The sequence below is a fragment of the Dromiciops gliroides genome, chromosome X (genome assembly GCF_019393635.1).
Source record: "Dromiciops gliroides isolate mDroGli1 chromosome X, mDroGli1.pri, whole genome shotgun sequence".
Taxonomy (NCBI): Eukaryota; Metazoa; Chordata; class Mammalia; order Microbiotheria; family Microbiotheriidae; genus Dromiciops; species Dromiciops gliroides.
The window spans coordinates 36,589,547-36,616,146 of record NC_057867.1 but is presented as its reverse complement, the minus strand read 5'-3'; the positions used below and the strand labels follow the sequence as shown (position 1 = coordinate 36,616,146).

Below are 26,600 nucleotides of genomic sequence, written 5' to 3'. Positions count from 1 at the left end.
TCCTGTCCTGGAATGTCTTCACCAGCTAATAAGGACACTGGCAAAAATAACCTTTTCAAAGATTAAAAAAACGTGAATACCTGTACCTGACACCCCAGACATGCCGAGTGACAGTCAGCCTGAACTAGAGCCCTCTGCTACTTGGTTCTCTGATCTGGGGGAGCTTTGGGTGGCTGCCTGCTTTGCTAACCTTGCATATGGCTAGATAAATGAGATATCTGGAAGAGAGGAGTTAGCCCTAATTGCCACTTACCTTCGAGTCTATATATTCTGGGCCACACTGAGCTAATTTTGAAATAGAGATGACCGCATGCATATTGAAAGATTTGGGTGAATGCCTGCATATCACAACAGCCTTGAGTCTTCTTCTCAAGGCCCCTTTATCTAAGTGTTTCAAGCCATGTTTTTGCTTAAATTACAGTTGGCTCTTTTTCTCTACCTGTAGTTACCTTGTCTTTCCCCCAACCCTTTTCTTCCCCACCCCCATCCCCTAGTGCTTCCTCACCATGTCTCTGTCCCCACCCCTGATGCTATGAAGCCTAGCCTTGTCCATCAACTCATTACAGATAAACAACACATGGTGGAGAAAGTAATGACATTAAGCAAAGTCTTCTACGTCTAGACTATGAAAGAACTAGGGCTGAGTGTGTAAACACTCTGTGATATTACCTCATTCAACCAGAACCCAACTAATGAGAACCTACAATGAACTGGGATCTTTTTTCCCTACTCTGCCTCTAAAAAGCACACAACTTAAGGGAGAATGTTTGGCCTCTGTACACAGAATTTTAAACCACTGAAGGAGATTTAGAAAGCAATTGGTCCATCTCGGCCCCCTTACACATACGATTCAGCCCAACCTTCTCCATCTTCCCCATGTCTAGTCCTGGCTAATGAACCTGTTATTTGAGAATCTCAGCACTCAGGGGAATGTGAGAGACCATTTAATCCCACTGCGTCATTGAACAGATGGAGAAATTGAGAGGGGAAGGACTTGCCCCAGATTATATTTAGTGAGTAACCGAGCCAGTACTAAAAACAATTCCCTGTCTCCAGACCTCTGCTCATTCCCTTACCCTGCATTGTCTCCCTCATACCAGACTTGCAGTGACCCTGAGGCCCTCAGCTATTAAAGAAAGATTCCCTCATCACTGTCACCAGTTTCTACTTATAAAAGAGGGGAAAATATTTTCACATAGTTTGGAAAGGTTTTAAATAAGGATTAAAAAGCCAAGGAGTTAGCCCCTCAGCCCAATAAGAATATTAAATTAAACCATAAGGGATTCTGTTAATGTTGTGTACATGATGCACTTCTTTATACCTATAAGCTCAGTAGCACTTAACAATATGGGTCTTGTCTCTTGGGTGTTAAGGGGTGATAAGGAAGCACCACAACAGTTCCTGACCTTATTGTTCCCTGTATACAGAATTCCATCTCCCATCTCCATACCTTTGTACAGACTGAACTTTGTGGCTAGAATGCTTTTCTTCCTTACCTCCCGGTCTTAGAACTTGTGACCTCCTTGAAGGTTTAGCTCCTTTGTCTTTTCTTACACAAAGCCTTTCCTGAATGTCCTGCCCCCAAGTTATTAGCACTGCTCTTCTCCCCCCACCATATTGTTTTGCATTTAATCTCGGTATATTTTGGGTTTACTTTTATGTCTATAGCCTCCTCTAATAGACTCTTAATTCCTCAATGTTGGGGACAATTTTTGTTTTCCTTTTGGTGTCTCCAGTGCTTAGCACATAATAGGTGCTTAATGAATGCTCATTGAATGCATAAATGAACTTATTTATTCATGGAGGAAGAAGAGGTTGGAGAATTTAAGATTAGTGTATGAATAGGTAGAGTGGTGAGATGGGGACTTTTGCAGGTATAGGGGACCATATGAGCAACATCTCATTGGGAAGGAGCCTGCCCAGAATAGAAGGTTCAGGAATAGCTGAGGTAGCCTGAAAGGGTGCTGCTGGAACCAGATTAAAATGTAATTGGGAAATATTTTACAAAATGGATTAAAACACAACATACCAAAGATAATGTTAATTTGTGGTTTTCTAAATCAATATGCAGCTGCAGGGATCTGTTTCTATGGAATTAAGCTGTCATTTAGTATTATATATGGAAATGTCTCATCCAAGCCAGTAGAAAACTGGGAAAAGCGAACCATGAAAGCCATTAGTGACCCTACTAATCACCTTCAAGCTCTCTCTGCAAGATTTTCTTTCTTCAGGAACTGAGTTAGGAGGTAGCACAAGAAGAACTGGGGCAGCTAGATGTTGTAGAGTGTCAAAGACTCATCTTCCTGAGTTCAAATATGGCCTTAGACACTTTCTAGCTTTGTGACCCTGGGTAAGTCACTTTACTGTGTTTGCCTTGGTTTCCTCGTCTCTAAAATAACTAACCTCTATGGTATCTCTGCCAAAAAACCCAGATAGGGTCACAGGTATATGACTGAAAAAGCACTGAACTACAAGGAGAATTATGTTCTGTTTACTGCTATGCTCTAGAGACAGTACAGTCATTCACCGTTTCCCAGGGAAGATGAATGGCTCACCCTCCAGTAATGGGCAGTCTAGGGGTTGGCTGGGGAACAAAAGAACTTTCTGTCTCTCTCCCCCCTACCTTTCCAGTCTCCTTACACCTTACTCCCTATGTACTCTTCAATCCAGTCACACTGGCCTCCTTCATGTTCCTCATTATCACCAATTGTCTTTCATGCCTGGAATGCTCTCACTCCACATTTCTGCCTCCTCCAAGTCCCAGTCAAAGTCTTAACTTCTCTGAGAAGCCTTTCCCAATCTCCTTCATTGCTACTAATACCTTCTTCCTGATTATCTCCAATTAATCCTGCATTTTTGTATATATTTATTTGCTTGTTGTTTCCTCCATTAGACTGTGAATTCCTTAAGGGTAGGGACTATCTTTTTCCTTCCTTTGTATCCCAACTGCTTACCACAGTGCCTGGCACATAATAAATGCTTTTTGACTGACTGGCCACCCCCCCCCTCAAATTTCACAGCAATACATCCTTCCCAGTGCCAGGGGCTTCTTCACACTGGTCCTCTCACCTGCAAAGCCACGTCCTATAACTCTGTGACGTTTATGGAATGGAAGATTGTTGCCAGTCTATTATTAGGCTTAATGATTAGGGGGCAATGAGGGGGAAAACTTGATTTAGGCAGAACTAGCTTATTGGAGACACTAGTAAGGAATAAAGGCACAGAAGTCACAAACACACAATACAATTTATGGAAACTGAGAGATGGCATCTCAGGCACCACTCGCTTGTTAGTTGTATTTGTGGGTCACAGGAAGAGACCCCAATTGATGAAAAGCATGAACTGAGGCCCCCACACAAGAAAAAAGGAACAGAATAAGCCTTCAGCTACCACGCCTTAAAAATTAAAAGCAGGAAGCATAAAATGATTCCATGCATTCAGTACATAGCAGCAGTGACAGCAGCAAAAAGGTACAATAGAGTAATGGGCCTGCAGTCAGGAAGACCTAAGTTCAAAACCTGTCTCTGATATTTATTAGCTGTGTGACCCTGGGTAAGTCACTTAACCTCTGTCTACTTCAGTTTCTTTATCAATAAAATGGGGACAACGATAACATTTAGATCCCAGGGTTGCCAAATGGATCAAATGCATTTATATTTGTAATGTGCTTAGCACACAGTAGGTAAAGTGTTTGGCACATAGTAGGTGCATAACAAATGCTTGTTGTTTTTCCCTTCCAATTCCTGTCAGACACTTCAGCTTGAGTGGCTCACAGTCTGACTCCTGCCTCTCTTTCCACATATGCTGTATGTAACTTCCCTTCCTATTGTCTGTGTTCTAACCAGACTAGCCCATGTTCCTATTTGTTATCCTCAGTCCTCATTCTAAACCTCTCTGCGGTATTGATCCTCTTCTAGCTAGGTTTTCAGGATGTCACTATCTCCTGGTCTTCCTCCTACCTGTCTGACTGCTCCTTCTCTGTTTCCTTTGTTCCTTACTCAATTATTTCCCATTTGTCTTGTATACAGCTAGTGGTAAATATTTGTTTGCTCCCCCTACCATTTGATCCTTGAGGACAGAGACATTTTTGTTTCTCTTTGTATCTCTACTGTGTATCACATTGTAGGCATTTAATATTTGTTGACTGTTTCTCAAGCTCAACACTCCATCTCTTACACCCCTGCCTTTGCATAGGATATTTCCCATATCTCCTAGTATGTCCCTTCCTTACCCCTGGCCTCCTATAAGAAACATTGTCTGTTCCCCCTGATTGTTTATGCACTCTAGCTCCTTAAACAAACTTGCATATGTTTACCTTTAGGGCAGCTAGATGGTGGTGGAGTCAGGAAGACCACGGTGGCTTCAGAAAGTTTTCTAATTATGTGACCCCAGGCAAGTCCCTTAACTTCTATCAGGCTCAGTTTCCTCATCTGTAAAATGGGGGTAATAATAGCACCTCCAGGGTTGTGAGGAACAAATGAGATCATATTCGGAAAGCACTTTGCAAATCATAAAGTGCTATAGAAATGCCGCCTAGCACTATTAGAATCCCATCGACATTGGCATCAGTAGCAGCACCAGAACTAGCTCCAGAACCAGTATCTATCTGCTGCTGTGGGTCATTTGTTGGCCTGAAGTGGAAAAGGAGAGCAGTTTCTTTCTCCAGAGCTCCCTACCCCAGTGAAATCACAGGAAATTACAGCGGCAAGTGAAAGCTAGGTTTAAAGCCCCTAGATCAGATATCTGATTCTTAGATAAGCTTCCCCCATTCAGAGCTGCCCTACCATGAACTGGGCCCCTTCTGGAGAGAGCAGCTTTCCACTCACTTTAAGGATAACAGGCTAACCACTTGCCACGTAGGGAATTCTTGGCCAAATCTAGGCTTTGGGGGCCAAATCATTTTCCAATACCCAGCCCACTCCCAACATGCACGCTGCTTCCCCCTTAAAAAAAGAAAACAGAGGCAGCTAGGTGGCTCAGTGGATAAACACTGGCCCTGGATTCAGGAGGACCTGAGTTCAAATCCTGCCTCAGCTACTTGACACTTACTAGCTGTGTGACCCTGGGCAAGTCACTTAACCCTCATTGCCCCGCAAAAAAAAGAAAAAAAAAGAAAACAAATTGAGCGACTTGACCTTCCAACAGTAACCAACCAAACATATCTCCCCCCCCCCCAAGAGACCAGGCCTGACCACATTCTCCTTATTTCGTACCACTTCTGCAGAGAGGGAGGAGTTATATTGAATGTATATCCTCTAGTAATAACATTGATGATTAGGTTAAGCCTGAATCCTGATGGCTTTTAGTATTACTTAAGAATCTCCGTCCTCAGGAGATGTTGTGGTATTTATACTTTTTGTAAACTTTATGTATGTAGTGTGGAGGGTCTCCACCACCTCATTCAAACAGTTCTTGGCAGGTCTTATTAAAAAAGAAAATCATTATCATCACCACCATGTGACACACTAGTTTTTCCTCAATATTTGATAGAAGTAAATAATTTATTGATCTTTTATCTTAAAAATATTTATTTAGTATTTCTTTTACCCCAATTACATGTAAAAACAACTTTTAACATTCGTTTTTGTTTAATTTTGAATTCCTAATTATCTCCCTCTCTTCTCACATCCCCCTCATTGAGAAGGCAAGGAATTTAATATAGGTTATACATGTGTAGTCATGCAAAACATATTTCCATATTAATCATGTTGTAAAAGAAAACCTATACCAAAAGAAATCACAAGAAAAATAAAGTAAAAAAAAAAAACTATAGGGGGCAGCTAGGTAGCACAGTGGATAAAGCACCAGCCCTGGATTCGGGAGGACCTGAGTTCAAATCTGGATTCAGATACTTGACACTAGCTGTGTGACCCTTGGAAAGTCACTTGACCCTCACTGCCCTGCAAAAAAAAAAAACCCAAAACAAAAAAACTGTGCTTCACTCTGTATTCAGACACCACCAAGTTCTTTCAGTGGGGATGGATAGCATTTTTCATCATAAGTCCTTCAGAATTTTCTTAGATAATTTTGTTGCTGAGAAGAACTAAGTCATTCACAAGAGAAATCATTTATTAAGCGCTGACTATGTGACAGATTCTGTATTAATCATTGGGGGTTCAAATACAAGTGAGGGAGACAGTGCCTGCCTTCAAGGAGCTTATATTCTCATGGGGTAAGACAACACATTTAGAGGAGCAAAAAAGCAACACGAAGGGTGCACTTTTAGGAGAAAGCTCATGAGGAGGATGTCCTTGACCTATTGGCTCAATAGTGGTATTGCCAGCTCTGAAGATAGGGAGCAGGGGCAGCTAGGTGGCGCTGCTGTGGATAAAGCACCAGCCCTGGATTCAGGAGGACCTGAGTTCAAATCTGGCCTCAGACACTTGACACTTACTAGCTGTGTTACCCTAGGCAAGCCACTTAACCCCCATTGCCCCACGAAGAAGAAGGAGAAGGAGAAGGAGAAGGAGAAGATGATGATGATGATGATGATGATGATGAACAGCTTGCTGACATTTCTTTACTTACTTTTACAAATCATGTTCTAAAATGGTTGGACTGATTTCCAGCTCCAAGAATATCAGGTTTCACTGTGTATGACTTCCCACAATACCTCCAATATTGTCCCCGTTTCATGGATGTAATAGCTGAGGCAGAGAGTGATTAAGTAGTTTTCCTCAGGTACCACATCCAGTCTCAGCCTCCCATCTTTTATCCTTGTGGACTTTCCAGGAGGTTTTGCTTTTTAGAAATTCCCAGGGAATCTCCTCATGATGAAATAAATAACAAAAAAGGAGCTGCTTTTTTCCCTATAATCTTCAGAATTCATTCTTCCTTGCATCCACACATCATGTATTATAAGGATACACTTGTTTTGAGAATTAGAAGGAAAATGATTAAAATAGAAAGGCTGGTTTTGAAGCAGTGACTTCCTGTTCTTCAGTCTGATTGTTTACAGTAGATAGTGACAGCTTCTGTTAACCAGACAGACCAACAGCCGAATAACTCCCTGACCTTTCAAGCAACCTGAGGAAATGAATCAGAATGCAGACAGTCATCCTTGCGGAGACCTCCACTGCTAGACACTGCAAAGAACACCCAGCTGAATAGAGGAAGCATAACTTCGAAAGAAAGAGAAGTTATTTCCTCATGCCTAGTCGGCTGCCAAGACTTATGGATCTTACATCTGTGATAGCTCTTGCATCGGTCCCCTTCTCTCCACTCACATGACCACGTGATCTGATTCAGACCCCCATCAACTCCCTTCCACAAGTGTAGCTCCTCTGCATATCAGTTCTACAGACCTCATTGTTCTAAAGCACAGATATGACTGACCATGAGGATCCCCTGCTCAAGAATCTCCCATGACTCCCTATTGCCTATGGAATAAAATACAGATTTCTTTATTTAAGATTTAAAAACCTTCACAGTTCAGGTTTGTTGCACGTTACTTTTCTTCATACATTTCATGTTCTGGTCAAACTGAACTCCTAGGACATAGTGAGAACTATAAACCCACTATAAACCTGAGGTGTACTTTCCCACAAATACAGCATCAATAGGTAGCAAAGCATAGAGCAAGGGAACACATGTGACTAAGGCAACTCATACCTTCTCTGTTGCTGAGCATCCTTCCTCTTCTTATGACATATCCTTATGTAGTTCTCTCTTGGGTGTGGCATCTTTGCTGTGTAGGCCGCTTAGTTGGGCTCCATTGATCTGCCCTGCCCCACAGTTCAACTTCCAACCACTAGGGCTACCTCTCTCTTAGAATAATACTTCTCTGATGCTGCTTCTTCATGCTGCCTCTACTGACTTGCCTTTCTTCCTTTTTCTCCCCTTTCTCACCTCACTTTCCCTTCTTCCCCTTCCTCCTCCTCTTCTTCCTTTTCCTCTTCCTCGTTTTCCTTCCCTTCTTCCCTTCTTGCTGCTTTTCCTCCTCCTTCTCCTTTACCACTAAAAAGTTGTCCTTTCCTTTAATTGCATCTCAGAGAACTCTTTCACCCAGACTTGTCTTTGTACTTCTTTTGATACATTAAAATATTACCCCCTATTTTCTATAATTATATCACTTGGGATTGGCACTGCTCTCCCCACATAATCACTGTGACGTTTTAAAAATTTTTTGCTTACTTCTCTTTGTATCAGCTCAAGCTGACATACTCTGAATTCTTCACATTCATCTTTCCTTTTTCTTTTTGCTCCAGACCCTTGATTTCCTTAGTAGAAGGAACTCCTAGTGAGACAACAAATCCTACCAATACAAATCAGCACCTGTGGTGTACCTTGGGTGGTATTTTTGTTTTATTTAATCTTGAATTTTTAATTTTGGGGGGCAAGGCAGTAAGGGTTAAGTGACTTGCCCAGGGTCACACGGCTAGTAAATGTCAATTGTCTGAGGCCAGATTTGAATTCAGGTCCTCCTGAATCCCTGGCCAGAGGTTTACCCATTGTGCCACCTAGCTGCCCCCTTGGGTGGGATTTTTGGCTGGTCACTGTTGGCAGGTCAAGTTACTCAGTTCATTTTCTTTTAGCACCTGTTTGGAGCAATGAGAAATTGACTTGTCCAGAGTCATACAGTCAGCATTTGTCAGAAGCAACGCTTGAACCCAGGTCTTTCTGATTCTAAGGGTGGCTTTTTATCTACTATAATACAATAATCTTTTATTTCATCGATGTATTATATAGCGTTCAGCCATTGTCATTGATGGATACCCTATTTTATTTCCAGATCTTTGCTGCCACAAAATTGCTGTGATTATTTTCCTGTCTTGCTTTCTTTCTGTTTCTGACCTCCTTGGTATTTATGCCAGTAGTGGGATCTCTGGGTAAAATGTTATGAAAGATTTAGTTGTTTATTTTTTCATAATTCTACATTGTTTTTAATGGTGGTTAGACCATTTTGCAGCTAGATGGCACAGTAGATAGAGTGCCAGCCCTGGAGTCATGAGGACTTGAGTTCAAATAAAGCCTCACAGAATTAATTACTAGGTGGCAAGTCACTTCATCCTTTTTGTTTCAGTTCCTTACCTGTCAAATGAACTGGTGAAAGAAATGACAAACCACTCCCATATCTTTGCCCAGAAAATCCCAAATAGGGTCACAGAGAGTCAGAAACAAGTGAAATGACTCAATAACAATAACAGTAGACCAATTCATAGTTCCACCAAGCATGTATGAGTATGTCTGTTTTCCTCAGCTCCTGGAACACTGATAATTTCTGTCTCTGGTAATTAACAGATGACTTTGAAGACTGAAATCCTATAATAGACAAAAATGAGTCTATCATATTAAATTTTCTGCCCCTGGGGCAGCAGGCTATTGGGTTAGGGGAGTTATCTTTGGGAAGGGAGCCTATCCACCATTTTTCAAGGCATACCCCCATTTGCAGGACTTATTAACATCATTGTCCCCTACTCTCAGGCAGCTACATCACAACAGTACATATGCCACCAAGTTTCTTGAGATGACTGTGTGCAATAACCTTGCTTTTTGATTCCTGGGAGAAAAAAATATCAAAGTGTCTGCTGTTTAGAAATTCTGTTTTTTCCCCATTTTCCTCTGCATTGCTGTTATATTGCTGCCTGTTTACTACTCTGTAGCCTAGAAGCCCCTCTCTGCCACCTTAGATGAGAGAAAAGAGGAGCTAGTTGAATAGAATTTAAGAAAAAGGAACAAAGAAACTGACTACACCTGGGAATTAGGCTACTCAGGCAAGGTTTAAAAGAAAATACGTTTATTGAGTCTGGATCATAAAGCTAATTGTAGACACTGAAATGTCTTCTTAAGTTATCATTGTGTGTAGCTGCTGTAATTTGGTGATAGATATTCAGATTATCCCGAATGCCAAACAAAGCCATGTTGAACAAGCATTTACCAGACCTGATGTGTTGGTTGCTTTTGCTGGACTTCTTTTTCACCACCCCCCACCCACCCTTTAACCTTTGTGATGACGGACAGCTCACTGTCTAAGGGGATCAGGTTTGGGAATGGGATAGATGTAAAAACAAAAGGAAGGGATAGAAGCCAAGATCTTTTTTTAATGCCATATTTTGGATTGTGGTGTTTGAGCTTTATTCATAAAGATATCAAATATTTTTGTCTCAGAGATATTATGGACAATATCCCTTCCCAATTATTTGTTGCAATGGAAGGGGAAAGAGCAAGGTTTGGTGAAATACCCAATAATAGATGTTCCAAAAGCCAACAATAAGGGCAGTAAGGAAAGCATTTAGAGGAGAGTTTGAGATAAAAGCAGTGATGGCTATGCAGAGACCAGACTCTGCTTCTCTGTTTCCTTACCCAAGTCCCTTTCTCTCACTGGGCCTCAGTTTCCACATCTTTAAAATGAGGCTGGGTGCAGCTAGGTGGCACAGTGGATAGAGCACCGGCCCTGGATTCAGGGGTACCTAAGTACCTAAGTTCAAATCCTACCTCAGACCCTTGACACTTACTAGTTGTGTGACCCTGGGAAGTCATTTAATCCTCATTGCCCCGCCCCCTCCCCCCATTTGAGGTTGTTGGAACGAAGAGAGAATTTTGCACACAGAGAACAGTGTTGTTTGATGAAGAATTGTGAATGACTTAACTATTCTCAACAATACAATGATCTAAGATAATCCCAAAGGACTCATGATAAAGCATACTATCCACCTCCAAAGAAGGAACTGCTATTGATGGAACACAGACTGAAGCATGCTGTTTTTTCACTTTCTTTCATTTTTTTCTTTTATTCACGTTTTCTTGTACAAAAAGACAAATATGGTAATATTTTACATAATCATACATGTATAACCCATGTGTGATTGATTGCCGCCTCAGGGAGTGGGGAGGGGAGTGAGGGAAAGAGGGATAAAAATTGGAACCCCAAACTATAAATAAAAAAGTTTATTATTAAAAACAATAAGATGAGGCTGTTGGACTGACTGGGGTCACTGATTCCCCCTTCTAAATCCTATCTTAGATGACCCCAGATTTCTAATTCTTGGATAACTTTTCTATTTTTTTTTTCTTTTCTTTGTTCTCTCTTTTTTTGGGGGGGCGGGGCAACGAGAGTTAAGTGACTTGCCCAGGGTCACACAGCTAGTAAGTGTCAAGTGTCTGAGGCTGGATTTGAACTCAGGTCCTCCTGAATCCACTGCACCACCTAGCTACCCCCACAATGTTCCTTTTTTCTTTAGGATTTTGAGTTCCAAGTTTTTTTTTTTTTTTTTCCCTCCTTTCCTTCCCTCTCCCCTCCCCAAGATGGCAAGCAATCCAACATGGGGTAGAAATGTCCACTGACATTAACCCTATTTATTTTGGATATCTTTTCTTTCTTTTTTTTTTCTAAGTTGTTTTTTTTTTATTATTATTATTCACATTAACTTATGTTGCTACTTAACTTTCTTCTGGAGTTGTCAGATCTTTCTCTGTTACTGTCATTAGGCAGGCACAGTAATGAAACCCCTGGTTTCCATTCAAAATCCCATTAATAGTTGGGCCACTCTGATTATTTCTGCAGTTTCATTGGATATCTTTTTCTAACAGTGGCGCCACCCCAAAGTAGAAGCTGTGTGAGGATGACAGGGGTGACTGTGCCTGGGTTGGGGTCCACACGTCTTTTCCTTCCTCATGTCACCAGCGGGGGAGGGTGGGGATATTCTCTTTGCCCTCCATGTATCTCATAGTTCCTCTACTCCTCTTTTGCTTTCAGTGGATGGCTGCATCGACTGGTCAGTGGACCTCAAGACATACATGGCCCTGGCAGGGGAGCCAGTCCGAGTGAAGTGTGCCCTGTTCTACAGTTATATTCGCACCAACTACAGCACGGCCCAGAGCATGGGCCTCAGGCTCATCTGGTACAAGAACAAAGGGGACCTCGAAGAACCCATCATCTTCTCTGAGGTGCGCATGAGCAAGGAAGAAGACTCCATCTGGTTTCATTCTGTAGAGACCCAAGACAGTGGCTTCTACACTTGCGTCTTACGGTGAGTTTCATATTCAACAATGGTTCTCTGTTTCTCTGTGTATGGAAGGGAAGGGGCTGACTAAGATGACCTTTCAAGTCCTCTCTTTCTGTGGAAATTCTCCCAAATTCGATCTCATTCTTACGGTTTAGAGGACTGTAGTTTTGATAGGCATGATTTGGGTTTATTTTTTTTTGTTTTTTGTTTTTTGTTTTTTGATGGTGGTGTCCATCAATTGGTAATCAGAATGTGTTGCATAAAACTTACATCCCAAGTAGATTATCTATAAATCAAATCCTTTTCAGTGTACCCAGTCAGCCTAATAATTTTTTTTAGTGAGGCTATTGGGGTTAAGTGACTTGCCCAGGGTCACACAGCTAGTGTTAAGTGTCTGAGGCCGGATTTGAACTCGGGTCCTCCTGACTCCAGGGCCAGTACTCTATCTACTGCGCCACTTAGCTGCCCCCTAATAATTTTTTATAAAAGTATTTTATTATTTTCCAGTTACATGTAGAGATAGTTTTCATCATTTGTTTTTCTAAGATTTCTAGTTTCAAATTTTTCTCCCTCTCTCCCCTCCCTCCCCACTCCCCAAGACAGCAAGTAATCTGATATAGGTTATATATGTACAATCACATTAAACAGATTTCGGCATTAATCATGCTGTGGAAGAAGAATCAGAGCAAAAAGGAAAAACCTCAAAAAAGAAAAACAACAACACCAAAAACAATAGAAATAGTATGGTTTGATCTGCATCTAGATTCCACAGTTTTGTTTTTTTTTTTCGTCTGGCTGTGGAGAGCATTTTCCATCTTGAGTCCTTTGGAATTATCTTGCACTGTTGTATCACTGAGAAGAGTTAAGTCTGTCACAGTTGATCATCACACAATGTTGTTGATACTGTATACAATGTTCTCCTGCTTCTGCTCGTATCATTCAGCTTCAGTTCATGCAAGTCCTTCCACAGGCTATTATTTTTGGGGGTTTTTTTGTTTGTTTTTTTTTTGCAGGGCAATGAGGGTTAAGTGACTTGCCCAGGGTCACACAGCTAGTAAGTGTCAAGTGTCTGATATCGAATTTGAACTCGGGTCCTTCTGAAACCAGGGCCGGTGCTCTATCCACTGCGCCACCTAGCTGCCCCACAGCCTATTATTTTTTAAAAATCACTCTGGATTGGAGCATCTGGCCTTGCCGTCAGAAGGACCTGAGTTCAAATCCAGCTTCAGATTGCTTATTAGCTGTGTGACCCTGGGCATGTCACTTAACCCCAATCACCTCCAAAAACAAATCCTCTGGGTTCCTGTGTTGAGAATTGTGGCTTCAATGAAGTAGAGAACTGCTTTTTTGTGATGTAGTAGATGGAGCTTTGGAGTCAGAAAGACCTCAGCTCTAGCCTCCCCTCTAACCCTTATGGTCCATGTAACATGAGGCAAGTCACTTACACTCTTAGTGCTTCAGACTAGGGCTTCTTCAACTTTTTCCACTGGTGACCTCTTTTTTTCTTTAGAAATTTGTATGCAGGGGCAGCTAGGTGGCGAAGGGGATAAAGCACCGGCCCTGGATTCAGGAGGACCTGAGTTCAAATCCAGCCTCAGACACTTGACACTTACTAGCTGTGTGATCCTTGGCAAGTCACTTAACCCTCATTGTCCCACCCCCTTTCCCCCCAAATTTGTATGCAACCCCAGGTATGTAGGTATATGCAATACGTATATGTAACCTTTTATTGTTTCCAAATTTTTCATCTCACACACACACACACACATTCAGTTACCCATACTTTAAAAAGCAAGGCTCTAGAATAATGGTGTCAAACTCAAATAGAAAGTGATCCTCATAAGCTGCAATAATGACAAATTAACATTCTTTGTGCTGTGTTGTACTTTGACTTATTTTGTTCTACAGTTCCCAATTAAATTGCTTTTCGGTGAGGCAATCAGGGTTAAGTGACTTGCCCAGGGTCACACAGCTAGTAAGTGCCAAGTGTCTGAGGTTGCATTTGAACTCAGGTCCTCCTGACTCTAGGGCTGGAGCTCTATTCACTGTGCCACCTAGCTGCCCCCCCAATAAAATCTTGTGTGTGTGTGTGTGTGTGTGTGTGTGTGTGTGTGTGTGTGTATGTGTATGGGGGGGGGCAATTTGGGTTAATTGACTTGCCCAGGGTCACACAGCTAGTAAACGTCAAGTGCCTGAGGATGGATTTGAGCTCAGGTACTCCTGACTCCAGTGCCAGTGCTCTGTCCACTGTGCCACCTAGCTGCCCCCCAGTAACATTTGGGGTTTTGGGGGTTTTTTTGCAGGGCAGTGGGGGTTAAGTGACTTGCCCAGGGTCACACAGCTAGTAAGTGTCAAGTGTCTGATGCCAGATTTGAACTCAGGTCCTCCTGAATCCAGGGGTGGTGCTTTATCCACTGCACCACCTAGCTGCCCCCTCCAATAACATTTTAATCTGGGTCCCGGCAGCACGTTGGAGTTTAGAGGCCTGTGGCTTTAAAGTTTGGAATCTCTACTCAAGGCGATTCATTGAGACTATAAATTACAGGCAAGTGGTTTTAGTGGAGAAAGTTTCCATATTGAAACTCCCCTATATTGATGAAATCTCAGGCCTGCTCCTAAAAATTCATGGATTGATGTCATGTGAAGATAGCTCATGTGACAGTGTGTGAGCTCCCAAGGTGATTACTACACAGAGCAAAGGAAATGCTTTCATTGTTCCCCAGTGAGAGACTGTGAAGATCTGTGTCTCTCCCTCATCTTACCTGTGAATAAGGGCATTATGGGAGCTGCTGCTGCTACTCTCTGCCCATAGATACATTCAAGATTCCAGGCAAAGATGAAGGCACAGCCCTTAACACTTGCAGCTTCTTCATTCTAATAGTGTTGATATTAAATTGGACCAAATTGTTCTCCATGGCCCTAGAAAGCAGGCTTGGGAGCAATGGAAAGATATGAAAGGGAAACGGATTCTGCCTTCATTTAAGAAAGAAATTCCTAACAATTTGAGCTATCCATCAGTGGAATGGATTGCCCTGGTTGGAGTGAGGTGAATTGACTGGTGTATCATACAGGGAATTCATGCTTGGGATAAGAGATGAGTAGTGTGACAGGATAGAGAGACCCTTGTATTTGGACACTGAGAACCGGGCTTCAAATCCTGCCTCAGTTTCCCCCTGCATGAAATGAGGGGAGCTGGACAAGATGGTCTCTTGATTTAGCATCTTCTGAAGAGCTACTCTCACCTCACTCTCATTAGTTGGGTTCTGGTTGAATGAGGTAGTATCACAGAGTGTTTACACACTCAGCCCTAGTTCTTTCATAGTCTAGACGTAGAAGACTTTGCTTAATGTCATTACTTTCTCCACCATGTGTTGTTTATCTGTAATGAATTGATGGGCAGGACTCAGTGTGCTGTGGATTATGATAGATGAATCAATGGAGTTCTTTGGCATTGGAGAGAATGGTTATACTTGTTATATCCAATCTGTAGATAGCTGTCCTTTTAGAGATAGCACTGTGCATGCTCAGAAAAGAATTAGAAAAAAAATTTTAAACTATGAATTAGAATTATTCATTTAAACTGTTAGCTCACACATTACCTTAGGGCTATAAACTAGGTGAGAATTTATCCCCAGTGCTGACTTCTGAGGGGCTGGTTCTACCTGGTCCCTCTGTCAGTCAGTCAATAAACATTGATCAAGCACCTATGCTATAACAGACCAGGCCCTGTGCTAAGTGTTGGGGATACAAATACATCAAAAGAAAGAAAGTCCGTGCCCACCTGAAAGGGTGGGAGGAGAAGGTACCCCACCCAGAGACATGGGGAATATGTACAAAGACATCCAGATAAGGGCAGCTATGTGGGAAGTAAGGGGAGGACTATGTTAGGTCCCCTCAAATGGAGATGTTGGAGTTTATTTCTCCACCCTCTAGTCATGGGAGCAGAGGGTGCTGATGAAGTGTGATTACCAAGGTAAAATGGAGCTGTGTGTTACTTTGCTTTGTGTCTTCTGGGTCTGTACTGGGGCAAGGCAGAAGGGTGGGGGAGCCCTTGGAGAGGGGAGGAAGCAGGACAAGGGAAGAGAGGAAGGGAGTACACTGCAGGCTAAGCATGATCTATGGACCCCAATGCTATACCTTGCCCTGTAGTGCCTCCTTCCTATCTCTTCTTTCTGTTCCCCACACTACTTTCACCTCACTCCAGTTTTTGACCCAGATGAAATAGTTCCCCATTTTATCTCCATCTGACATCAACACAATCATCTCTACAGCCCTCCCTGCCCAAATCCAAGTGAGTTTAGTTATCTTCTCTCATTCTTTATGGATGTGAAATCAACGTTCTCAGGGTCCAAACATCTCAAAAATGCTTTGGCAGAGTTGATTGTTTTATTTCTTCTCCTGGTTAAGTCAAGTTGTAAGTAGCCACTTTGCATTTATATCATCAGCCTCTGACAATATGCTGGCGTGTTAGTGGTTTTAAAAGGCCTATCATCCTTTTCTGCTCTTGGACCTAACCTGTCTGATCCTGCATGTGTATCTCTTCCAAGGCCTAGCTTTTGCCAAGGGCTCACCACTTTGCTGTGACATCTGTATGACAAGTGAGTTTTCTCGCCTGTCATGAAAGAAAGTTATCGGCCTCACCTGCTTCCCCTACTTGGAAATGCGCTTAATGCCTTTCTCATTGTTACTAGGAAGTGTTCAAGGCCAGTACATAGTGCACTTGATATGATTTAATTTCCCTTTTCTATTGATCTTTGCAAAGTTAAGTGATGAGTTAGTTACCCTGGAAGTAGCTGAAAGGAGAATAGATGTCTTATTTCCATTCTACTTGAGTCTGGATCTTATAGATTTAATTGTCCTTGGAGCCCATCAAAATTCTACTCCAAGACCTATAGGTACCAGCATCGTCTTTCATTTGTTTGTTTCACTACACCTGCGATTTCTTTGGTTTAGAAAGTTTTCTGTCTTGCAGTTTTCTTGCTGATGAAAACTCCCTCTAGCTGCATAGATTGGCAAGTATTCTGCACGGAGGGTCTTAGGTGCCTTGCCCAGGGTCCCAGAAGTGGTGCAAGTCAAAAGCAAGCCTTGAAATCAGGCCCTTGTCACTCTGCGGCCGGCTCTTCATCTGCTATGTCAAGAGTAGCAATTATCTTTTTATTGGTCAGTGCAAGGACTAGACTTAGGAATCAGAAAGCCAAGCTTTCCAACCTTGTATGATTTGATTAAGTCCTTATACCCTTTCTGAAGCTCAGGCTTTCTATCTGTCAAGTGGGCGTGATTATCCTTATACTTACTACCTCACAGAGTTGCTGTGACACTCCATTGCCCACTTCTAGGTTCTGGAATGACTGTTCCTCAAGCTTGGAATGTACCTTCTGTTCACCTCTGCTTCCCAGATTCCCTGGTGTCCCTTACAACTCAGCTCAACCTCCAGTCCTTACATGAGGCCCTTCCTGATTGCTGTGGCTGCTAGGGGCCCATATCTCCCTGCACTGACCCCTTCCTCCACTTGACCAGGACCTCCATTTGAGGAAGATAAAGTCAATCATAGCCTCTTTCTCTTCCTACTCTGATCCTTACTTTTCCTCTTCTCCCCGATTGCCTTCTCACCCTGTGTTGCCCCCCTTGTCACATTAGTGACTTTGGACTCCAACAGAACCTCTGTTGGAGGAAGTACCTGAGGTAGTCACAGTCCATTTCTCTCCCAGCTCTTCTGATTCTCCCTGTTCTTTTGCCCCTCAACTGGATCCTTTCTTCCCTTCCGCTCATGATCTCCCTTTTGTGTATTGTCTACCACTGTTAGAACATAAGTCCCTTGAGGATAGAGATTGTCTTTTTTATTGTTGAATGTTTTTCTACTTTTTTTCCTATTTGTATCTCTAGCTTGGTGCATACTCTGTTATTTTTTCCCTAGTAATAATCATTTTTACTTATAGTTTTGAATTCCAAATTTGATCCCTCCTTCCCTCCCTCCCTTCCCCGCTCCCTGAGGCAGTGAGCAATCAGAAATAGGTTATACATGTGCAATTATGTAAAACATTACCATATTAGTCATTTTGTATAAGAAAACTTGAATAAAAGAAAAAAAGGAGAGGGTGAAAAATAGCCTACTTCAGTCTGTGTTCAATCAATATCAGTTCTTTCCCTGGAGGTGGATAGCATGCTTCATCCTGAGTCCTTTGGGATTGTCTTGGATCATTGTATTGGAGATTGTCTTTTTGCTTTTCTTTGTATTTCTAATCCTTTGCTTTGTAGTATGCATAAGAGTCAGTATTTGAATGCATAGTTGTTTGAATGCATAGTAATCACTTAAAACATGGTTTCTATCACCTTCTTACCTCATGTTCATTAGATAGATAGATAAAACATATATAACATATTCATTATATATAATATTCATCATCTATATAGATATTGCCTTAGTACCTCATATTCATTATCTAATATATAAACACACACATATATAAAAATATGTATAGAAATATATGTATACACACACATGTGCGTGTGTGTGTATGTATGTGTGTGTGTATTTATCTTATCTACAACCATTAGAATGTAACCTCTTTGGGCAGCTAGGTGGCGCAGTGGATAGAGCACCGGCCCTGGAGTCACGAGGACCTGAATTCAAATCTGACCTCAGACACTTAACACTTACTAGCTGTGTGACCCTGGGCAAGTCACTTAACCCCAATTGCCTCACCAAAAAAACAAACAAAACAAAACAAAAAGAATGTAACCTCTTTGAGGACAGGGGGTCTTTTACCTTTGTCTTTGTATACTCAGGATTTAGAAGTTCCTTCTATAGAGCAGGTGTTTATTAGTAAATGCTTGTTGAATGATCCAAGACAATTCCAAAGGACTCATGATGGAAAATGCTCTCCTTATCCAGAAAAAAGAACTGTGGAATCAGGATGCAGATTGAACCATACTATTTCTACTTTTTTTTTTGTTTTTCTTTTTTGAGTTGTTTTCTCTTTTGTTCTGTTTATTCTTTCACAGTATGACTAATGCAGAAATATGTTTAATGTGATCATACATATATAACCTACATCAGATTGCTTTCGGTCTTTGGGAGGGGGAGGGAAGGGAGGAAGGGAAGGAGAAAAATTTGGAACTCAAAATCCTATAGAAACAAATGTTGAAAATTATCTTTACATATAACTAGAAAATAATAAAATACTTTTATAATTTAAAATGCTTGTTGATTAAATAATGTGATTTTCCTCAGTGGAATATAATAAGGTCCTTGAAGTCAGGGCTTGTTTCCTTTTTGGTTTTGTATCCCCAGTGCCCAGCAGCATAGTAGGCATGCTATAAATGTTTATTGATTGTTAGAAAAATCACAGCTAGTCTTTTCTGATGTAATCAACATCCCCTCTCTCCATAGGTTAAAATGGGGTATTGCTAGTTATCCATTCACTTCTTTTCAGTCCTGGGCAGGAGTACTTGATTTCATCATTATGTGGCACTTATGCATAAAATACCCCACTTCTAAACTTGATTAGATAGTTCCTTTTCAGTTTTCCAAATCAGATATGTCCTGGCTTTTTATCATTTACAAACTTTAAGGAGACTGGAAATAGCAAAGGCAGTCGTAACATTGATTTGCATTCATTTCATTCAAAAGGGAGGATAAGATTGTTGTAGTGGGATGATAGAAATAGAGTCATGAGGATGAGAGAGGCTTGCCATACTAACAACTCTCAAGTCTTGACGTGAATAATTAAATGGAGAAGGAGGGGTAGAGGGAAAAGCAGATGCTTGGATTTGGTGGTTACTCAGCAAGATCACTTTCTTTGGGAGAATTAACAGCTTGACCATGATGAATAACCATTACAAATGGTCCCAGAGAAGAATCAGTAGCATCCATTCTTTGTAAGCTCTTGGAAGCTTAATGTTTAGCTTTGCTTGATCTCACGTGGTTTAATCCATTTCTTCAGAGAGAGAAGATATCTAAGCTTTAAAATGTCCCCAGTCACATCTGAACATTAACAGAATTTTATCCAGAAGCATAATTGGGGAGAAAAAGGGATTATTTTTCATCTTGGATTACCTGCTTTAATTATGCACAGATGTGTGTGTAGATAGCTAGGTGGTACAGTGGATAGGGCACTAGACCTGTAATCAGGAAATTGTATAGTAGCTGTATGATTCTTTGGTCTGCCTCAGTTTCCTCAACTGTGAAATGGGGTAATGTGATGTTTAAAATCTAATGTGTGGTTGCCTTATCTGCCCCCCCAGTGTGTGTAGGGGTATAACTAACTAAGTTTACTGATAAATTCAGCAACAATTTAGGCTTTTAAGCAGTTATTAAAGTATGATAGGGGTTAATCAAGGGAGAAAGAGAGAGCACCACCTTTACCTAGCAATGCACACTTCTTTTTTTTGTTTTGTTTTGTTTTGTTTTTTGCAGGGTAATGAGGGCTAAGTGACTTGCCTAGGATCACACAGCTAGTTAAGTGTCAAGTGTCTGTGGCTGGATTTGAACTCAGGTCCTCTTGAATCCAAGGCCAGTGCTTTATCCACTGTTCCACCTAGCTGCCCCGCAATCCACAATTCTAAAGAGAACACGTGAAGTTCTGAACGTTAGGAAATCTGTCTACCCTGCCTGCTTCTCCTGGCACATGCCGGTTCTCAGATGAAAAAGGCTTTTAGGAAGGTCAAATGAGAACACAAGCACAGAGAAGTGCTTTCCAATTGTGTAATATGTTTTCAAAATGTCAGTTGCCATTGCCCAGATTTGTGCTATATCTTGTCCATCTGTAGCCTTGGACCCATTTTCATGATTTTCACATTAGGTTTAATTTGTTTTCATAGGCAGGCAAGGTTCCTGTTCAATAGAACATAGCGCAGACTTTGGATATTTTGTTGCTGGCAAATATGTATCATAAAGGCAAAAATGTGGAAGAAGGAAGGATGCCAAGAGCTGTACCAACATTCCCTAGCACTTTTTTTGTTTGCCTTGGGATTTATTTGGATGCCCAAACTGGGTGCATTATGGGAGGTGGATTCCTTAGCCTCCACATGGCTTCTGTGATGTTTTCTTGGATGGAGTCTTCCAAATGGGTATTAGAGATACACCTTGATCTTCAAGGGGTTGTAATTAAAAGGAACTGTCCAATTCCAAGGCAGAGCTAGGGAAAAGGCCATCAAAAGAATAGCCTTTGGGGGCAGAAAGGTTGCACCCTGGATAAAGCACTGGCCCTGGAATCAAGAGGACCAGAGTTCAAATATGGCCGCAAACACTTGACACTTACTAGTTGTGTGACCCTGGGCAAGTCACTTTATCCTCATTGCCCCACCAAAAAGAAAAAAAAGGATACCCTTTCTTGACTGCTTGGTTCAGTCTCATTCCTCATTCTGTGATACATTAAAAGAACCTTAGCTCCATCCCTTCCCTTGCACCTCAGCAGATAGTAGCAAAGAGCCCAAAAGTGACTTCCAGAGAACAATCCAGCAGAGAGTGGCTCAGCAAATATAATTAAAGGGGAAATAACCATTAGAGAGCAGCAATAATGTTTGTTAGAGATAATGCTACCTTCAGCAAAGCTGATGTGATGCCCAGAAGAGCCATACTTTGTGATCTCAGTAGTGTTGTTGCCATCTGAAAGCAGGGTGCCTTGAGTTTGTCACTGAGTAATGCTAGGGAAGGAGGGGTTTCCATATCATGCCAGTTATTAGAGGGGATACTCTGGAGGCATTTGAATCTCCCAGGTCACATGTCACTCCTATATAGAGCAATAACTTGACCCCAAGAATTATATTTCTTTTTCTTTTTCTTTTCTTTTCTTTTTTGAAGGGTAATGAGTGTTAAGTGACTTGCCCAAGGTCACACAGCTAGTAAGTGTCGAGTGTCTGAGGCCAGATTTGAATTTAGGTTCTCCTGAATCCAGGGCTGGTGCTTTATCTACTGCAGTACCACCTAGGTGCCCCTGGAATTATAAATTAACTCATAAGAGTAGTAGTGACCCAATTAGAAGTACCCACTGGCATAGTTCACTATGAAGGAAGGGGCCTTCTGTTACATGGGTGGTATAAATAAGGCAGTGTCTAGTCCATATACTGGACAGTCACCAGAAAAACAGATGCTTTACTCCAATGCTGATTAACTCATTTAATGTCAAGTATGCACGGATAATAATTCCTTCTAACTCTAAATCCTATAATCCAATTTTCAGTATTGAATTAAGCACTCTAAAGGATACAAGAGAATTCTACTACACAGTCACCACCATCTAGGAGTTTACAAGGTGCTTAGGGAGACAGGACTGCCCCAAACCTGAATCAACCCATTTGAGATCAGTGCCAAGCTAGGTGTCATGAATGCAGTGCCAGTCTCAATATAATCAAGTACCTAGAACATTTGGTTTAATTTCCTAAGAATTCAGTTCACCAGGGGGCAGCTAGGTGGCGCAGTGGATAGAGCACCGGCCCTGGAGTCAGGAGTACCTGAGTTCAAATCTGGCCTCAGACACTTAACACTTACTAGCTGTGTGACCCTGGGCAAGTCACTTAACCCATATTGCCCTGCAAAAAAAAGGAAAAGGAAGAACAAAGAACAAAATGAAGGAGTTGGACTAGACAGTCTCTGATGGTCCTTTCAGCTCTAGGGCTGTGATCTTAGGATTGTGCGAAGCATTTATATTATTTCAAACAATCTAGCAATGAAAGGAATGAGTTCCCATCTATCTGGAACTCTAGCTTTTCTCATTGACTTCCAGAAGGCTGCTGGCAAACAAGGATTTTAGACAGCGTTCCATTTTGTTGCTGCTGCTGTTGCTATTGTTGTTGTTTCAATAACAAGATCAGAATGTCCCCTTCAACCAAAGACTAAGTGTACTAATGGACAGTAATAGAAATTTTAGCCATTCTTAAACGTTAAAAAAAAATTCCCAGCCCTTTCTACAGATTTTCCTTGGTCCAGGGAAGGGATCTTCCCAATCTAACTATTATCAAGAAGAGTGTGTTTTTCATTGCATTTGTCTGTGTCCTGTTGGAGTTCATTTTACCTTAAGTCCTGGAAATGCAAAGACTCAGTTCTAGACCCTCAACTCCAAGGCCAGCACTCTTTTTTTTAAAGGATAAATTAATTGGTTTTTTTTTTAATCTTTTTTTTTGGTGGGGCAATGGGGGTTAAGTGACTTGCCCAGGGTCACACAGCTAGTAAGTGTCAAGTGTCTGAGGCCAGATTTGAACTCAGGTCCTCCTGACTCCCTGGCCAGTGCTCCATCCACTGTGCAACCTAGCTGCCCCAAGGCCTGGACTTTTTGCTCACAAGAGGCCATTTGCATTTGATGTTATTTTAGAGATTAGCAGACAAGACTTTCTCCTCAGAGAACAGTCCAGTCTCTGGGGAGAGCTTGGAAAGCAAGGCCAAGGTTTGGGCCCATGAAGGGCCCACCTTCAGCAGCCTTGGAGAGATTCAGCCATTGTGTCTAGCATTGCATGTGGCCCTAATGCTGAAGAGAAACATTGAGACACCATACCCTCCTTGGCCAGGGAATCACTGCTCAGAACCAGGCTGAGGCTTTAAGAATGTATGTTCAGGGAAGGTGAATTTGATTTGTTTTGCATGTATGTGAATTTATTTTTATAAAATTCTCTCTTTTGGACTTTTGAAAAGAAACAACTTGAAGATGAGCCTTCCCAATGAAACCATGGAGGGGTGTGTGTGTGTGTGTGCGCGCGTCCGTCCCAAATCCCTTAAGTACTTATCCGGAGAAGAACAGTATTTCTGCTTGTATTAAGGAAAAACCATCTGGCATCAGAGTGCCTGGCATACTAGAAAGGGCACTAGAATTGGAGGCCAAAGAATTGGCTTCAGTTCCTGGCTGCACTACTTACTTGCAGTATAACCTTGATAAATCATTTGACCTCTCTGGGCCTCAAATTCTTTTGCTCCAAAATGAGAATGATAACCCATGCACACTCTTTCTCATAGGGATACAAACTGTAAAGTGCTATATCAAATTGGCATTGGCATTGTTATCAGCACTCTTGTTACTTAAGTAGAGGCTTTAACTGCTCTATGAGCTCATTGGCACTGGCGTTCTTTCCCCAGGCACATATATCAAAGGTCAATCACCCTTTCTCCCCTGTGCCTCTTATCTGTGGCCTTCCCTCAATCTTTAATGTAGACTCTGTCCAATGTGCTGAAGACCTACCTTCTTCCTACTCTCCCAACATCCCTGAGTGTTTGGGCTGGCCCACTCCTTTCCCAATGGCTCATTTCCTGGAGGATATCTTTTCCACTGCTTCTTACATGGAGCTCGTCACTGGAAGCATGTTACAGACTCTCAACACCCACCACATTTGTCTCCCTTGTCGTTTGGGTGCCTGACAAATTTGTTTCTTGAGAGACAGGGCTGCTGTGTGAGTCACAACTGTACAGATTCTGGAGACACTGTTGCCTAATAATAATAATTTCATTAGGTAGAACTTATCTTAGAAGAGAAAACTGTTTGAAATACCTAGTCATAGAATCACAGAGACGATGATGATGAAGGTGATATTTGCAATGCTCTTTGAGTTTTGCCGAGCACTTTATATGTCTTCTCATTTGGTCTTTACAACAAAATTGAGGGGCAGCTAGGTGGTGCAGTGGATAGAGAACCAGTCCTGGATTCAGGAGGACCTGAGTTCAAATTCGGACTCAGACACTGAACACTTACTAGCTGTGTGACCCTGGGCAAGTCACTTAACCCCAATTGCCTCACCAAAAAAACCCCAAAAAACAAACAAACAAACCAAAAAAACCCAACAAAATTGGGAAACAGGTGCTATTATTATTCCCTGTTAACAAGTTTTGAAATTGAGCCTGAGGGAGGTTAAATGTCTTGCCCAGGATCATGCAGCTATTAAGTGCCTGAGGAGGGATTCATACTCAGATCTCCTGGACTACAAGTCTAGCACTCTATTTACAGTACTATCTACCTGCCCCAGTGTGGGACTCAGAGATTATATAAACCGGGGATTTTTTTTTTTTTTGGAAAGCACTCATGGTTAAGTGACTTGCCCAGGCTTACATAGCTAGTAAGCATCTGAGGCCAGATTTGAACACAGATTCTCCTGACTTTAGGATCAGTGCTCTATGCACTGCTTTGTCACTCAGCTGCACACTGGCCAGGAATTCTTAATCTTTTGTGGTTTTTTGTTGTTTTTCTCTTGAACACCTTTGGTAGTCTAGTGAAGCCTATGGTCCCTTTCTCAGAATAATGTCTTTAGATATATGTATCACATAAAATACATAGGGTTATAAAGGAAATCAACAATTTTGAAATCTATTTATTAAAGTATTTTTCTAACAAGTTCGCAAAACCCATCTCAAGAATTCCTGTGATCTATGAACCCAACGTCATATTTATGAGATAAATGCATTGTTTGTCTTGCCTTTCCTCTTTGGGTACCTCACCCTGCTCCATTCCCCAGGCTACCATTCAAGATTTCCAGTGAGCCTGTGGGTTCACCAAAAATGTTTTTTTCTGATTTTAAACTGAAGGGAAGAGAGGGAGGGAGGGAGGGAGGAAGGGAGAGAGAGAGAGAGAGAGAGAGAGAGAGAGAGAGAGAGAGAGAGAGAGAGAGAGTGTTGCTTCTCTCCTTTGCCCTCCATCCTGAAAAAAATCAGGGTATTCATTATTTATTACATGGGCACTATACTCAGTACTGTGAAAGACATTGAAAAAGACAACATTTCTTCCCTAAGGGTTTTATGTCAGAGAAAAAAAGGAATAGTTTAGGCATTCAAACACGGCCCAAGAAGGTGGCCAAGTCTCAGAGGCCTAAAGGTCTACTGCCCTGGCTCTCTTTTAAAATTCTCTTTCCTTCTCAACTTGTGTTCTTTATTCATTTCCCTCAGTGGAAAGGTCTTGTCAAGGGCAAATTTTGCATAAGAAGTAAGTTATCTGCAATTTCTGCCCAGAATGCTGAGTGAATTCCTGTGATGCCAAGAAGGAGGTGCCAAGGGGTGGCTTCGGAAAGAGTGGTGATGCTGTAAGGTAGAAAGAGAGAACAGCAGGTTCTCTCTCCCTCCTCCTCCTCCTTTTTTCCCCTTCACTTACCCCCATTGCAAGAGTGCTCACTACCCTGTAGGCCACAGGGCGAGCTGCCCAAACATCTTTGGTGGCAGTCCAATCCAGGTTCTGAGAGAACTCTAGTGAGACTGATGGGAAATAAACATTTATCGTTAGAGAAGTGGGAACGCCATTGGATAGAGCACTCAGAGTTGAGGCAGCTTAGTTGATAAGGAAAAAGGTGATGACATCTTTGATTCTTTTGAGATGCTTGACCCCAGCATTCATAGATTACAGGATATAGGCACCTTTGAGTTTTCTACTCCTAACCTCTCATTTTGCTATAGGGGCCCAGAGAGGTACTCTGATTTACCTAAAGGTACATAAGTACTTAGGCAGAGAGTCGGGATTTGAACTCAGGTTCTCTGATTTGTAAAGCCATCATTCCTTCCCCTGCACTACACTGCCTCTATACTTTTGCAAGGGCTGTCTCCCTTCTCCTCACCCTCTGTGACCCATGCCTGCCATGCCCCTTTCCCTTCTAACTGCCTCTTCAAACCCTTAGCTTCCTGCAAGGTTCTGCTCATGTGTCTCCAGCAATCCTTCCACAATCTCACATTGGTTAATGCCCTCTGCCTCCTCA

General features: G+C 41.9%; 1 protein-coding gene across 1 annotated transcript in view; it reads left to right on the top strand.

The window, feature by feature from the left end:
* IL1RAPL2 (interleukin 1 receptor accessory protein like 2) overlaps positions 1-26,600 on the top strand; it is a 953,666-nt gene that overhangs the window by 481,843 nt on the left and 445,223 nt on the right. The window contains exon 3 of the mRNA XM_043974249.1: positions 11,696-11,969. Within this exon, the coding sequence (XP_043830184.1) occupies positions 11,696-11,969 (274 nt within the window). The remainder of the gene's footprint in view (positions 1-11,695; positions 11,970-26,600) is intronic.